General features: G+C 36.7%; 1 protein-coding gene across 2 annotated transcripts in view; it reads left to right on the top strand.

The window, feature by feature from the left end:
- Positions 1-17,641, top strand: part of UGGT2 (UDP-glucose glycoprotein glucosyltransferase 2) — a 180,962-nt gene that overhangs the window by 146,972 nt on the left and 16,349 nt on the right. For both annotated transcript variants that reach the window (XM_036080088.2, XM_078070183.1), the window contains 7 exons: positions 461-545; positions 6,202-6,287; positions 8,123-8,221; positions 9,990-10,074; positions 13,310-13,492; positions 15,507-15,667; positions 16,302-16,416. In XM_036080088.2, coding sequence (XP_035935981.2) covers positions 461-545; positions 6,202-6,287; positions 8,123-8,221; positions 9,990-10,074; positions 13,310-13,492; positions 15,507-15,667; positions 16,302-16,416 — 814 coding nt within the window. The remainder of the gene's footprint in view (positions 1-460; positions 546-6,201; positions 6,288-8,122; positions 8,222-9,989; positions 10,075-13,309; positions 13,493-15,506; positions 15,668-16,301; positions 16,417-17,641) is intronic.

Consider the following 17,641-nt stretch of genomic DNA (forward strand, 5'->3'; position numbering starts at 1 on the left):
TTTGAAAATGGCTGCTGAATATTGAAAAGTTGTTGGACGGTATAGAATTCCTTAGATTATGATATATAACAACTTATTTTAAAGTCTCAAAAACATTTCATATTTTAATTATCATTGTAATATATCAAAGACATATCATAGATTTGACTTTTGTGATAATCTTGGTATATAGTAGCAAAGATAAGCAATAATTTGAGCTTGCTCAGTGATTAGGCAATATTGAATTTAGTGAGTAACTTTTGTACAATTTTAATTTGTATTAAGTTAAAATTGGATAATTTTGAAAATTGTAGTGTATTATCGTATATCTTAATTGACTGTAGAAACAGCAAATATATATACACAGTGATCTTACGCTTATGCTTATTGCAAAATGAATTTATTCTGTTATTTATACCATCATAATTACATGTCTTTTCTGGAGCTGATTATGGACATTTACATGTTTTTCTGCTTTTAGGCATGAAGGAACTGACTCTCAACCAGACCAGGGAGATGTCATTGTTGTGATAAACAGCTTCAAGAGCAAAATACTGGAAGTACAAGTGTGTGAGGCAGAAGCTCTTGCTGTTTTGTTCCTAGTATTAAGAATTATCTTTTTTGCCCTTAATTGATTAATATTATTTTACAACTAATTTTGCAATTTTACTACCTAAAATGTTATATTGGAATTCTGGCATGAAAGGAAAAAGAGGATTAAGTTCATGAAGGGAAGGCAGAGAGCTTGAAGATAAAAGAAAAGGAACAACGTTTTCTAAGTTAGGATGTGTCTGTTATATCTACTGTATCCATAGCCAACCAGATAGCGTTACAAATTAGGCTCTAGAGATGAGCTCAGGAACACAGGTTGAAAAGTTAGCCTTGAAAAGAAAAAGTGATGTTTCTTTCCTTTACCCCCCACCCCACCCCCCCAAAATAGGAAGAGAGTGAGAGAGAAGAGGAGTTCTTAATGATGGCAGATTTATTTCTTTGGACCAACTTACCACTCACCTACTTAAAACTAATAAAAATGTTGGGTGTTTTTGAAACATCTTAAAAGCAATGAAGAGCTGACAATAATAAAATAATAAGGATAACAAGGAACTACAAAAACAAAATTAAAGGGAAAATAAGAGCCTAATGAAGTAAGCAAGCACAGAATCTTCTCTTGTCCTGAGAACATTTGTCCATCCTGGTACACCTGAACTATCATTTTGATTTAATTTGCAGGGTGCTGGGGACAGAAAGTAAATCCCTGGACCCATATAAAGTGGGTAATCTGTTAGAAGACCCTTTCAGCAATAAGCTGGCTGTAGCTTCAGGGTAAGGATGAACCCTAGTAAATTATTCCACACAGTCTTTTAGCCCAAATTTGTTCCATGCAAGTAGTCCAGGAAACTCTGAGCCTTGAATTTGCACTATATTAGTTCCAGATTGATGAGGTTGTATAGGGCCAAATTCCTATACGTCTCTGGAATAAGATTACTGTATCCAAATACATAGAGAAAACCAGCAGAAACAACAGAAAGCAAACATATAAACACTCTCTATATTAGAATTATTGACACTCTGAAACAACTGTGCTTACAATATTTAAAGAAATAAAAGACAAGCTTGAAAACAATTGCAGGGAACAGAAAACTATAAAAAATGCATATCTGATATTTTTTAAAGTAGAACTTCTGAAACTGAGAGATACAATAACCCAAATTAAGAATTCGATGGATGACTTTTACATGGCTAAGGAGAGAATTAGTGAATTGGAAGATAGACTAGAAAAAGTATTCCTAATGCAACAGGGACATTAAAAAAGAGGATAATGCAGCAGAGAGCATAAAAGGCATAGAGAATAGAGTGAGAAATTAAAGATTCCAGGATTGCACTGAACCTGGCTCCACCACTCTCTAGCTGTGTGACCTTGGACAGATTGCTTAGCCTCTATCTGTCTCATTTTCCTCATTTATAAATTGTGATTAATAATGGAACCTACCTTACATGTCTGTTATAAGGATAAGATAGTTCAGTTTGTAAAGTGCTTTGTGAGTATTGAATAATTAAAATCATTTTAAGTGGAGTTCCAGACAAAGGTGAAAGAGAGTGAGGTAAATGTAACATGGTGTGTCAACTATACTCACATTATAAAAAAAAAAGGGGGGCGCCTGGGTGGCTCAGTCATTAAGCGTCTTCCTTCAGCTCAGGTCATGATCCCAGGGTCCTGGGATCAAGCCCCGCATCAGGCTCCCTGCTCTGCGGGAAGCCTGTTTCTCCCTCTCCCACTCCCCCTGCTTGTGTTCCCTCTCTCGCTGTGTCTCTCTCTGTTAAATAAATAAATAAAATCTTCTAAAAAAAAAAAAAAGATACATTTAATATTTGAAGCAATAATGGCTGAGAATTTTCATGAATTGATGAAAGATACCAATTTACATGTTCAAGAAGTCCAATGATTCCCAAGCAAGATAATTAAAAGAAAATTTACACCTATACTCTGATAAAACTGCAGAAAACCAAAGGAAAAAATCTTGAGAGTAATCAGAGAAAAAAGGAAAAATTACCTTCAAAGAGCTATAGATAGTCTGATCATTGATTTCTCAGCAGTAAGAATGAAAGCCAGAAGATACTGGAATGATATTTAAAAGCGCTGAATGAAAAAAGGAATGCCAACTTAGAATAATTTACCCTGAAAAGATATCTTTCAAGAGGAAACGTAAAACAAGGTATTTTCAGACAAATGAAAAAAACTGAATTTATCACCAACACACTTACCCTAAACGAAGTTCTAAAAGAAGTACTTCAGGCAGAAGAAAAATTATCTCAGATGGAATGTTTGAGTTTTAAAAGAATGAAGAGAGAAAATGGTAAATATGTGGATAATTTATGAACAGTGAATATATAAAACAATAGTAAGTCTTGGGAGGATTTTAAAAATATACAGAATTAAAAAACATAATAGCATTTAAGCTATAAGATAAATAGGGTTTTTTTCAAATACATACAACATTCTTATACTGACTGGAGCAAAGATAATGATTACTTTCAGACTTTATGACAAATATGAATTTAATTTCTAAGATAACCACTAAAAGAATAGAAAGAAAGCATAATGCCATAAAGAGGAAAAATGGGATAAAATAAATTAATATAAATGGAATAAGAAAAAAGAATATATGGGATATAAAGGAAGCAAAATAGTAAGTTAGAATTTAACTCAATTACATTAAATGTAAATGGACTAAATGTTCTAATTAAAAGACAAAGATTGTCATATTGGGTTTTTGTTTTAGTTTTTGTTTTAATTACAACTATATGTTGTTTGCAGAAAGAACACCTAATACGTAAGAATACAACTTTAGGGTGAAGATGAAAATAAAACTCAAGAGTGGCAAAAGTATTCTAGGCCAATACTAAGCTAAAGAAAATTTGCATAGCTATACTAATACCAGAGATTAAATTAGACAAGACAACATTACTAAAGATAAAGAAGGTCATTTTACATGAGGCAGAAATAGAATTACAAAGAGAAATTTAAAATTTTCTATCATGCTGGGATATTTTTAAAAATTTTTTTGAGAGGGAGCACACATGCAACGGTGGGGGGAGGGGCAGAGGGAGAGAATCTCAAGCAGACTCCCCACTGAGCGTGGAGCCTGATGCAGGGCTCAATCTCTGAGATCATGACCTGAGCTAAAATCAAGAGTCAGACATTTAACTGACTGAGCCACCCAGGCGCTCCTGGGATATTTTTAATACCCGTCTCTCAGTACTTGATATAACAAGCTGACCAAAAAATCAAGAGATAGAGAAGATGTGAACAGATTAGAAATTCTGACCTAGACACATATAGAACACAACACCCAGTATCACCAAATGAGCAGTCTTTCAAATACACAGGAAATGTTGATAAAAATTAGCTTTACATTTCGTTGAAAAGCAAGTTTCAGTAAATTTCAGAAGAATGAAATCGTACAGAGTACATTCTCTATCTACAATGCAGTAAAGTAGAAATTAATTTCCACGTATAACTAAGAAATACTATGTGGTTGTAATTTCTAAGATCCAATAACAATAGGCCACCAAAGCTCACACCTTACATATTGCCCGGATTCTAAACTACTGTATCACCAAATTTTACCTTGCATCCCACATCATAACCTGTTCCTAATCACCTTTATCCTGTGATCAGTTACACATGTTGCTTCACATTTATCTTGATTCTCTTTCTCCTGTATTGACCTTGATTTTCTTTCTCAATAGTAACATAGTCTCTCCTTGAATACATTTCTTTCTGGCCATTTCAGATGAAAAACCCCACGAAATCCAGACCAACTACTTAAGATACTAAGGTCCAAGCCCTGTAGGAACAGTATTCCAGATAGTTTTATCCTAGTCCTGTAAACAGGAGAGAAACACCATTTCTGCCAGGCTGGGGGCAGGAAAGAACATATCCATCTTTGAGCTATTTTGACCATTGAAAAGCTGCTTAAGTTCTCTTGAGCTGAATTTTTTCACTCCGTGTATTGGCTCTAATTTGCCTTGTTGGTCTGTAGGACAGAGCAGTTTGAACTCTTTGACCATAGCCACCAAATCTTTGAGGGTAATAATCATGCCCTACCTGAGTCAGACCTTCTGCAGCCCAACCACCTAGGTCTTTCAGTTGATTTTAATAACACAGTTTTATCTCCTCACTGTCCATCTCTCACAATTACATAGAAAAGAAGGAGCAGAAAAGACAACGTTAAGGATCAGCCCATCAACCCCAGCAGCCCATCAACCCCAGCAGCCCATGAATAGGAATTCCCACATTGAAAGAACAGAATATGGAGGAGGGAAGATATTTCACAGATAAGAGAAAAATATTCAGTCAAAAGGGTCCACAGATTAGCATGAGTAAAAAATGGCCCCCATGAGATCCTAATAACTATCAAGGAGGAAAAGCAGGTCACAGCCATAGAATGACACCAGCACTAGCATCGGACTTTTCATTTTCAAGATGGATGTTACAAGACAGCAAAACAAAGCCTTTAGTGTTCTGAGAATTATTTTGAAGCTAGGATTCTTTAGCCAAATTCTTAAACACAAAGACAAAATTATTTTCTGAAGAGTGAAGATTTAGAAAAATTATTTTTCACACCCCTTCTTGAAGGTGTTTGCGAGCACAATGAGGATGAAGACCAAGAAAGAGGAAGATAGGTATTTTGAGAAACTGAAATTAATCTGAAAACCAACACAAAGAAAGCCTTGAAAGAAATAGGCAGTTAATTGTTGAGCTCCAAGAAAAATATCTTCAAGAAGACAGGAATTCCATACAATGACCATGAATAATAAACTGGAAAATATTAGATGTATGGTAAAGAAGAAATTTATCTCACCACAAGAAAAAATAAATGCAATAAAATTCTAAGGAAAAGTGTTTGTCTATTGGAGGAATGTGAGAAAGCAGAATCCATTTGAAATATCGAGAGTCTCTCGTGAGAGGCACAGTGGTCATGTTACTGTCACTACACAGAGGTAATCCAAGGTGCTGGTGGCCTTGCAGACTCTTCAGTGAATAATATTTACATTGTCACAATAAGCACTGTCTGCTGACTTTCAAGTTGTAGAATAAACATAGCAAAGTGCTGAAGTTATAATTAGGTTTTACCAAAGTAAATGTAGATATTATCTGTATTTACAATGCTAAAGTAAAAATTGAGCTAATGTAAGGCAGGAGGTGGAGGGAAAAGGTAGAAATATTATTAGTATCCTTATCTTACAGAGTATACAAGAGAAACTTGAAGTTGTTGGAGCAAAAAATATATATATTTATGTATTTGAAGCTACAAAGACACTCAGTAGAACTAATGATAATGATATTACTGCCAAAACTTCCAAAGAGAGGAAGAGTGATATAAGTGAGCTGCTACTCTGTCATCACAGAGAATGAAAAAGGTCTAAACCTTGTGGTTCTAGATATGCTAGTAGATAACGTCTGAAGTTGATAAATCAGTAATTATAAGTATAAGCACATTATTTAGCAGTATGGAGGTAACCACCAAAAGAACTACCAGCAAGAGGTTGACCTGATGATTGAAACCAGATTGTGTCTCTTACGTACTTCCCTGGCTCTGCCATTGCACCTGTCTTAGATTTACAGGGGTTACCTTGCCCTGTGTTTCACTTTCTAACCACGTGGCATAATATTTAAAGCTGCACAGTTCTAAGACTTTCCTTTACCATGCTATCTAGGTGCAAAAAAAGCCAGACAAAATTAAGGAGGATATCCTTACTGATAAAGAAGAAAAGAAAAAAGGAATATGGGATTCCATTAAAAGGTAATTACTAGTGAATGTTTTAACTTATAACAATAGATCCATCAGGAATCTAGTATGTGGCAGGCCTGCAGATTGTAAACATCTAAGTAAACCACAGATCCTCTCCTCTTGTGGGATGAGATCGGTACATAAATGTTACTAAAACAGGATAGGAAACTAGAACTGTAAGACAGCTAGAGTAAGGTGCTCTGTGAACCCTGGGAGCAAAAGGCTGTTTCTAGTGAGGAGGAACCTCCAGAAAGATTCCGTAGAGAAGTGTGTGGTTAAGATGTGCTCTGAAGGAGAGATAGGATCTCAGAAGTTGGAGATGGAGCGAAGGTATGAAGTCAAAAAGATTGAGTATGTTCATAGGAACAGAAAGTAGCCCAGCTTAGCTGAGACACTGGGACATTGAATATAATAGGGAATCTATAAATTAGGTTGGGGCCTATATTAGTTAATCAAAACAGGACTATATTGGCTCGCATGTGGAGAGTCCAGGAGTAGAGCTGGCTTTGGGCATTCAGGTGATGTGGTCTAGAAATTCTTCCTCCATGTCTTAGTTCTATTCTCTGTGCCTCCTTCATTTTCAGATAAAGTTTTAGAAGAAAAAGTTTGCCATCTCCAGTGGGAAGAGATTGGTTCTTTCCATAAAGTCCCAGGCTGACTCATTGGTCCACTTGTTAGCCATTTGTCCCAAATGGGGGTCACTGTAATTCTGACCGTGCTTGGGTCGTATGCCTACCTCCAGAGCCAGTGAGAGGGCCTGTCCCACTAGACCTCACAGAATGAAAGTGGAGGAGGAATGCCCCCCTCCAAATACTAGGTTATTGTTACTAGACATATAAAGGATGTTAGGTGAGCAAAAACAAAAGCTGTGTGCTGTAGATCCACATGGTAGAGAACTTTGAAAGTCCGTTTCAGAGATCTAAGCTTCACGTGACTGATGATGGAGAACCAGTGATCATTTTTATCAAGGATAAGAAATAAATAGATTCTTACTTTAGGCCAAATAGATTCAACAACCTAGGCAGATTTTATTTTGCCAATCAGAAGCACTCCCATCATTTAGGATTGTGCCCAGTTTAGGCCTCTTTCTGTAGTTGACTTCTTGTTTGATAAGAATGGTGTTCCTATTCCTTTATGTGCATTGAACTGTTACTGATTGAGAAGGGCTCAAGCCCCCTCATTTTGAGATCATTTGGAGAGTAGGTATGTTTGAGAGGATAATGAAGCAGAATGTGGGCATTTTAAAGGGTATTTGTCCATTAGCTTCCATTAAAACCAGAGGGTGGAGACAAGAATGAATACAGATGACCATCAAACAATAGCCCAGCCACTAAGTCTACCGAAGGTAGCAGAAGCAGATACTGCTGTGTTAGAAAAGGAGAAGGTGTGCATTTGGGACGGTAACCCCTCCGGTCACATGAGTATTGTGTATAATATAATGCTTTCACTTTTTTATCCTAAGTTTAATCAGCTCAGAGTATCAACTGTGTTTTTCTTATCTGGGAAATTACAATAAGAAAAGATTTGAAAAATGCTGTCATACAATTCCTATTTGGCAAAATATATCTGTAGTGATTATAAGTTTATTTTGTTCCAAATTTTAGTCATTCTAAATATCTGTGCATATAAAAATGAAAATTTTAATTGAATAAAATTTTTACCTAGGAAGAAAAACAATTTTACATTATGAATACCCCAAATAAAAGATTCAGTCACTTTTGTATATGAGATGGGGCTTATTTTGAGAGGCTTACCTAATTTTATTGCATATTAAATTTAGTATTTAGGTATGTACAGTTTGTAAATCCATATTAAGAAACTGTCAATCACTACTTTCTTATTCCAAGTTTCACAAGAAGTTTGCATAAAGAAAAAGACAAAAAGGAAGCAGATGTTCTAAACATATTTTCAGTTGCTTCTGGCCATTTATATGAACGCTTTTTAAGGTAGGTATATATTTTTATCTAATGCTTTGAAAAGTAATACATGGTTCAAAAGGAATTTCAAAAGTTCAGAAGAATAAAAGAATGTACAGTGAAAAAGTCCACCTGTTTTCTTATTACCCAGTCTCCTTCCAACAGGAAACCAGTATTATTATTTTCATATCTTGCCAAAGATACATGTAAATAAGCAACTATATTTTCTTCATTTTTAACTTCTTTTACTTAAGTAGTAACAAAATTTATGTTGTTCTGCACCTTGCTTTTTTCTTTCTTTTTTAAAGATTATTTGAGAGAGAGAGCGAGAGAGTGAGCGTGCATGAGCAAGTCGGGGGAGGAGCAGAGGGAGAGAATCTCAAGCAGACTCCCCACTGAGCATGGAGCCAGATGTGGGGCTTGATCTCGTGACCCTGAGATTACCTAAAATTATAAGAGCAGTATATATATATATATTTTTAAAGATGTTATTCACTTAGCGCGAGCAGGGGGAGGGGTAGAGTGAGAGGAAAAGAGAGAATCTCAAGCAGGCTCCAGGCTGGGCATGGAGCCCAATGCGGGGCTTGATCCCATGACCCCAAAATCATGACCTGCACTGTAATCAAGAGCTGGATGCTTAACTGACTGAGCTACCCCAGTACACCAAGCAGTATATTTTTAAAATACAGTGAGGGGCACCTGGGTGGCTCAGTTGGTTCAGCGTCTGCCTTCAGCTCAGGTCATGATTGAGCCCCATTTCAGGCTCCCTACTCATGGGGAGCCTGCTTCTCCCTCTCCTCCCCACTTATGCTTTCTCTCGCTATCTCTCTCTCTCTCTCAAATAAATAAAATCTTTTTTAAAAATAAATTGAAATACGGGCGCGTGGGTGGCTCAGATGGTTAAGCGTCTGCCTTCGGCTCAGGTCATGATCCCGGGGTCCTGGGATCGAATCCTGCATCGGGCTCCCTGCTAGGCGGGGAGCCTGCTTCTCCCTCTTCCTCTGCCTCTCTCTCTCTCTGACTCTCATGAATTAAAAAAAAAAAAAAAAAATTAAAAAAAAAATACAGTGACATTTCATGAGTTTGATTGATTTGGAATGCTGCTGTTCTGTATGGCTAGGAAATGAACATATGTTATAATAATGTAATATGTGAGGAAAAGTATATATAGTAAATTTCCCTTTTCTGGTGAGGAAATTCCTTATTTTATAGAAAATATGGGTGGGATAAGAGGAGGAAAGCTTAATTCCAAACTACAAAGGGCTATTTTTTTAACTTTGTATATAGAAGGATATCAGAGAATCCCTCAAAAATACTTGAATATGTGTTGATATTTTAACATGGAAATTTAGATACATCTGTATCTTCTCTAGTCAGAGATCTAGCATAGCAAGACAAGTGACCTGTCCAGTGAATTTACTAATACAGGTTATTCAGCTCTTGGAGTTTTGTACACCTGATATTAATGACATAGTAAATAAGAATGGAGATTGGAGTGTAGTTCAACTAAACAAGACTATTTCAGAGTCAATTGGAAAAAATGAAAAGCAATCCGTTTATTCTGCATGGTATGTGTGTGTATGTTTGTATGTATATATCCTTACACATTACATACTTGATGAGGAACCATAATTTGTGAAGGTTCTTCAGTCTATTTCTCCATAATTCATAGTGAAAGCTTAATATCTTTAAGTAATTATATATATATATATATATATAAAATAATTAAAAGCCTTAGAAAAAGCAGGATGAACTCCTATTAATGTTAACTCACTGGGTTTAACGTTCCTTTATACAGAATTATGATGCTTTCTGTTTTACGTAACACCAAAACACCCGTGAAATTCTGGTTTCTAAAAAATTATCTCTCACCAACATTTAAAGTAAGTACATTAATCTTTATTATAGAATGGTTCAATGTTTGAATAGTAAATTCTTTTATCATTGTAAGTTCACATAATTTCAGAATGAGTCTTTTTAAATTACTATTTTTAATCAATTTTTAAAACTTCGATATTCACTATTCTTTTATCTAAAGAAAAATTCTATGCTGTTTTTATTTAAAGAAGTGTTTAAAAGGACAGAAAGAGATGGTTTATTTCAAACTAAGCTCAAAATCAGAAAGATTAGTGCTATTTCATGATATGAAATGAATATAATTAAATAATAAAATTTGGCAATGAAAGATATGCACAGATTGTCAATAAAAAGAATTAGGTTCTGTCATAATTTTACAAAGATAGGCTGGAACAGTAGTATCTGGAGAATATGAACACTGTACCATAGGAAATAGTTTGATAATCCTGAGAATAAAAAGGATCTTTTATCTTCGTGCAGCACGGTGATTGCTGTGGTGGTGGTTTGGGTACTACATTTAAAATGAGGCATTTTATCTTGGGAAGTTTTCAGATGGTCAACCACTGTTACCCTTTACTCAGCCTCACACTCCTGCCACAAGGGGTACCGTGTGTCTCCCTATTCTCATGACAGATTCATCAAATTTCATGTAAGTTAGGGTCTCATTCAGTAGCAGTTCAAAGGAGTTTTCTTTTTCTAATCCAAAACCAGTGGTAAAAGCAGAAATAAGACTAGCCAGCCATGTTTTTATTCCTATTGCCAGCACATTGCTAAGTGCTTTACCTACATTATTTAGTTGCTCTTCATAAAGTTCTATTCCCAGAAAACCGAGACTCAGAAATTACATAACCGGCCGATACAGCTGGGAGGTATCCAAGCCCACCCTTAGGTTCAGAGACTAACTAGAAGGACTCACAGAACTAAGATAGCCATTATACTCCCAGTTACAGTTTATTACAGCAAAACAATACAGATTAAAATGAGCAAGGCAAAGAGATGCATATGCATAGGGCAGGGTTCAGGGGAGACTGGACCAAGAGCTTCCAGCTGTCCTGTCCCAGTGGAGTTGGCAGACAGAGCTTATTTCTCCCAGTAAATGTAACAATATACGTGGAGGGTTGCCAGTTAGGGAAGCTCACTCAGACTTTCGTGTCCAGACTTTTTACTGGGGGTTGGCCACATAGACCCACCTGACTGCCACGTGGCTGACCTTCGCCTACAGCCCCCCAGAGGTTGAGCTGATACCTTGTGGCTCAGAGTCCCAGCTGTAAGCCACATTGTTAGCATAGACTATTTGGTGTGGCCCAAGGCAGGACAGGGCAAGGATAGAGTTTACCTCCCAGGAGTGCAGGGCAAAGGGCCCAACCTTTCTTTGAACAAGATTTGTCCTTTAAAGCCCAGGCCTGAGATCAAACAGCTAATTAGGAACATAGCTGAGATCTGATCCCAAGCATCCTGCCCTCAAAGCCCAGGTGCTTAACCCTATGTCACATCCTCTCCCGCCACCACCACCAAGAGTGCCACCTCGTGTGCTCATTTAGCAGAAGACAACTGAAAAAGAACCTATAAATACAAACAAGAAGTCATACTAGTTTGTTACCGAATTTTTGATGTTATCCTACTAGGCAAACACTGCATGCTGGGATTAATTCTACATAAACTGAGCTAGTACAATCTGAAGATTCTCTTAGCGGGCAGTGATGCCATTCAGTAGAAATACATGCTGTGCCTGCATAAAGTTCTTGTTCTACCATGTGGCCAAAAGTAATAGCATATCTGAAATAATATTTTTTTTCTTTTGGGAATTTCGTTCCTTTCCCGCAAAATGTTTATCTTTTTGAAATCTTTCAGTGAAATACAATGTGTACAAATCGTAAGTGTGCAGCTTTGATGAATTTTTACAAAGTTAAAACACCTGTGTAACCAGCAGTCCTATACAGAAATTACTAGTACCCTAGATCCTTTCCTTCCAGTTTTCAAAACATCTCTCTCTTCCTTCAAATCTTTGATGAATTATACCTACTTAGGGAATAATCCTTTCCTGACCACACAATCTGAAATTAGTCCCTTCTGATTTTTCACTCTGCTTTCCTCCCTTTTACTTTTCCCCTAGCACTATGTTCTATAGATGACTTACTCTTTCATTTATTTTCTACCTACCACCTCTAAAATGTAAGCTTTATGAAGGCCATGATTTATATCTGTTTTGTTCACTTCTGTATCCCTAGGCCCTAAAATAGTGCCTAGCACCTAGTGCATGCTCAGTGAAAATATTAATGCATATTTGCTGATTAGAGAGCTTTTCTACTTTCTCCTAATATATATATATATATTTTTTAGTTTTGAAATCAAAACAATGATTATCAGCAACCATTCTAGCCATAATTGCAGCATTTCAATTCACAGATAAATACCAGTGCTTACACTAAGGAACGTAATTTAAATCTATACTATTCTTACAAAAGCAGGAAGAAAATTAAACTAGGTGTATAACCAGCAACAAGCTACAAATGAGAACTGAGAAGGAAAAAGCGAATTCTCTGTTTGCTAACCCATCTCCCTCCCCACCCCCACCTTTACCACTCTCCCTCTCAGTTTGGGGCTCATGAACCAAACTTAGCCAACAGTGCATTTCATTAACTGCTCTGCTTTAAACAGAATAAGATACTCTAAGTCTGTAAGACTATGCACCAAATACCAAACATCCAGAACCATAATGACTACCCTGTATTTTTAATTCTTGAATTAAATAGGTCATAAATCTCAAACATAAAACTCATGTAGAAAACCTAATTTATCACTTTACAACTCATTTTGTGGGTTTTTGCACCCCCTCTTCCTGTTGTGTCTGTCTGAGCAGCCAGCATGTTGACATACACACGAACTGTGTGATGCATCGGTGTCCCAAGATCCAGACGCTTCTTGTATAGTCAGGCTTTCTCAGGTCAAACATTGGTAGTAAAAACTAGGGGAACATTTTTTTTACTTAATAAACTTGCTATTCAATATGGTGTACCTATTTTTTAATGTCAGTAGATTATATAGTTTCATGTATACTTGTATTTTTATATTTGTCAGCATTTCCATATTCCTCATTAGTAGGTATAAGTTGTAGAAGTAGTTTAGGCATTTTACCAAGTCATTTGTAACAATTTATAGTAAACTCTGCTTTTTAAAATGTTGATTTTTTTCTCTAAAACAAAAACTACTTCCTCTTCCTTGAACATATTCTTTGATTTGTGTGTATGTGTACGTTTTTAGGAGGTCATTCCTCCCATGGCTGAGGAGTATGGATTCCAGTATGAACTAGTGCAGTATAAATGGCCCAGCTGGCTTCATCAGCAGACTGAAAAACAGAGGATCATTTGGGGTTACAAAATTCTTTTCCTCGATGTCCTTTTTCCTCTAGCGGTGGACAAAATCATTTTTGTTGATGCTGACCAGGTAATAAGATTAACTGTTGTTTTTAGTAGTACTTAAACTTTTTCTGCACTTCTGTTTGAGTGTAGGGCTCAGTTTATATTGCTGGTGTTCATTATTATCTTTGTTGCCATGCTACATAAAAATATACAACATACATAAGGAAAGCATCTTTAAAACAAAACAAAACAAAACAAAACTGTCAGAATTCCAGGGGAAAATCAAATGTTGTATCACAAGAAGTACCATTTACTATTTAGGACATTGCAGTTTTCTCTCTGAAATAGTAGTTTTTTAATTTTGGTAATTAAAAAATAAGTACTGATACTAGTCACAATAAAAGTAGTCTGAGTTCCTATGAATATGAGCTGCTTATTTAAAATGAGCTATTTCTTCTTGCTGAAAAAATTAACGATTACAGACATCTCTCCTTTCCTTCTGAACCTCCCACGGTATTCGTGGGCATTAGCCAAATCCTCCTCATTCTACCACTTAAGGGGAAAAAAAGTCCCAAATTTGGCCCCCAAAAGCCATTATAGTACTCAGCTTTCAAAATTTATATATCCAAAAATTATGACTTTTCCCCTTCCCTCCTTTGCATGCCTTTGTAATCATTAATGGGAAAAAATATTTGAAAAATACACAGAATTTTTAAGAACAGTAAAATGTAAATAGTAACATTATATAAATTAAGTGTACAAGTTAGTACAATTTCTATTTAGGGCAAAAAGTATATTTTTCAAATCCTATATTAGGATTTACTTATATTGTAAACTTTTATTATTTTTGTAGTATTTTCCAAAGTGATAAATATGAAACATTATAATTAAAAACTAAGAAAACAGGCAAATGTAGGTAATGAACTAGGCACTTCCAAACATACCATCTAACATAAAATATATTTCTCCTATCTTCCCCCAACTTACACAGTGATATTTTCCAGCAGGCCTGAGTCTGTTAAAAAATGCTCCTGGGTGGTGCAGTTGGTTGAGCATCCAACTCTTGGTTTCAACTCAGGTCATGGTCTCAGGGTCATGGGATCGAGCCCTGCATCAGGCTCAGCATGGAGTCTGCTTGGGATTCTTTCCCTCCGCCTCTGCCCCTTCCCCTGCTTGTGCTTGCTCTCTCTCTCAAATAAATAAAATCTTAAAAAAAAAAAAAAAGAACTTACTGTTATTTCATTAAAGCCACTGAGGGTAACCAAGAGGTTTTTATCATTCAGACTAATATTTGCCAATATTACAATAATAGAGATTTATCATAAAATGATTTTTAATTATTAATCTATATCTTGATAAACTAAGAGTGATGTACTTGTGAAATACTTCATTTCTTCCCAAAATACATTTTGTTTAAACTATCTTGATTAAAGTCGTGTAACAAGGGGCTCCTGGGTGGCTCTGACTTCAGCTCAGGTCATGATCTCAGGATCCTGGGATCAAGCTCTGTGTCGGTCTCTGCACTTGGCAGGGAGTCTGCTTGTCCCTCTCCCTTTCTGCCCCTCCCCCACTCATGCTCTCTCTGTCAAATACTCTCTCTGTCAAATAAAATCTTAAAAAATAAAATGACAGAAACTATTCTTATTAATGAGTAAGACCACTGTTGTATAGACTAGGCATATACATTTTAGGTTTATTTTCATCTTTTTTTTAAAAAATTTTATTTTATTTGAGTGAGAGAGAGAGAGAGAGCACAAGCAGGGGGAGGGGCAGAGAGAGAAGCAGACTCCCTGCTGAGCAGGGAGCCCAACTTGGGGCTCTATCCTGGGACTCCGGGATCATGACCTGGGCTGAAGGCAGACGCTTAACCACCTGAGCCACCCAGGCGCCCTGGTTTCTTTTCACCTGTAAGAACAAGAGAAAAAGGAACTTAGTAAACTCCCTACCACTTGAAAGAGCTGTGAGAAAAACACAATTCTCTTTATTTCTACAATCAGGTGATGATTTGAGATTCACATAAAAAGGGCTTATTATATTATAACAACATAATATTATATTATTTTATAGTCTTCATCAGAGAAACTATTTTAATTATTTAGATTGTGAGACATGACCTAAAAGAACTCCGAGATTTCGACCTGGGTGGAGCACCTTATGGGTATACTCCATTTTGTGATAGCCGCACTGAAATGGATGGATATCGTTTCTGGAAAAAAGGATACTGGGCATCACATCTTTTAAGAAGGAAATACCATATTAGGTAAGAAAATTTATATTCTTACTTTTTGGTAACTAAATAACTTACTGGATCACAATACTCAGTTTTCTTAGAAATCAGACAGTAATGGCAACCAGTTAGTGTTTATGGCATGACAGTCACCCTTACAAGACTTTACATGTATTAACTCATAAAATCCCTATGACAGCCTTCTGAGATACCGTTATCCGGATACCATTTAACAGATGTGGAAACCACAGCATGCAGCATTCATGTGACTTTCCCAGGCTTACACTGTTAGTGCATAGCTGAGCCGGCAGTTAAACCCAAGTAATAGGACTCAAGTGAGAGGCTCCTCACCACTACAGAATAAACTGGTTTGTTACATAGCAAAATGAGCATACTGTCTTCAAAACTGTTGTTTTGTAGAGCCATGACTTTCATGGTATCTTGGAAAAACTTGAGGTGACTCTACGAGGGTATGGATCCTAACAGTATTATAACAAACTTCAGACCCCTCGGAAACAGTGTGGACATGGGGAGAAAATTTATGAAAGGGTTCATTATTATTAGACCCAGGGAGATCTAAAGTCAGTCCCATTACTGTGGACCGTCACTGGGGGAGAGTAAAAATACATGAACAACATGGGCCACCACAGACTCTTCACTTTTGCAGCGCCTTGTATGTGGTGGATCTCAAGAAGTTCAGGAGAATTGCAGCAGGAGACAGGCTCCGGGGCCAGTACCAAGCTCTCAGTCAAGATCCAAACAGCCTTTCAAACCTCGATCAGGTAGGTAGAATGTTCATAGACATGGATCCAGACTGCTCCAGTTCCCTTCTTGTAGACTTCAAAATCTGACATTTTCAGCCTCTTTCTCCCCTTGGTACAATTTTGTATTAGATATCTCAGCTGTCTTGACTTACATATAATTTTTCACTTTCAGCTCAACATTTTCAAAACTAATCATATTTTCCATCCTTAGGCCTCTTCATCCCACCACATGCCCTGGCTCACTTACCGTACCTTTTTCTTACTCACTTCCATCATCAGTTAAATATGTCTCTGTCTCCGATTTTTAAGACAAACTCCCTTCGTCCTGCGTCCCACCTGGCTACTGCCTTACATTTTGTTTTACCTAATAGATAAACACCTTTTTTCTCAATATCCAACTAATTTCTAGAGTTACTTAACCTAATGATATGACCCAGATCTCCCAGAATTATGGGGATAACAAGCACAGCTTCCCCAAGAGGGTCACTGGGAGTGAGGATAAGCAGGATCACTTCTTTGCTCCCTAGATCCATGTCTTTCTTCCATGTGGTAACACAGCACCATATAATGGTTGGTGATTTAGAATATAATGCTGCACCCCACTCTTGCAGGGTATTGTCTCCAAAAATCATTCTATTGCTTTGTCAGGCCAGCAGCTTCTGGGTGGTGTAGTATGAGATGGGACCATGGGATCTCTTGGTCATGTGCCCCCTGCCAAGCTTCCTTTCCTTGCTGTCAAGTAGGTCTGTTGGTCTACTGCAATATTAAATGGAATCCTCTCTCAGTGGGATAGCTCTGTAAGCCCTTGGATAATGGTGCTAAGTCTCTGCGAGCAGGAAAGGCAAACCCATACACAGGATATCTGTATATTTCAATTCAGAAGAATCTATGGTTCCTAGTTAGTTAGAAAGAGTCTAATCTAGTCAGCAACTTAAAAGACACAACCTACCAAAATGCACTCAAAATGAAATAGTCTGAATAGTCCTATGTCAGTTGAGGAAACTGAGTTTAGTTTAAATCTCCATGCCCAGATACCTTCATTAGTGAATTCTACCAAACATTAAAGAAATAATACCAATTCTACTCATTCTACAAAGCTAACATTCCCTTGACTTTAAGACCATACAAAGACATTACAAGAAAGGAAAATTACAGACTAACATCCCACATGAACAGATGTAAAAATCCTTAATAAAAATCTCAAGAAACCAAATCCAGCAATATATAAAAGAGACCCTGTATC

Source organism: Halichoerus grypus, chromosome 4 (genome assembly GCF_964656455.1).
Source record: "Halichoerus grypus chromosome 4, mHalGry1.hap1.1, whole genome shotgun sequence".
Lineage (NCBI taxonomy): Eukaryota > Metazoa > Chordata > Mammalia > Carnivora > Phocidae > Halichoerus > Halichoerus grypus.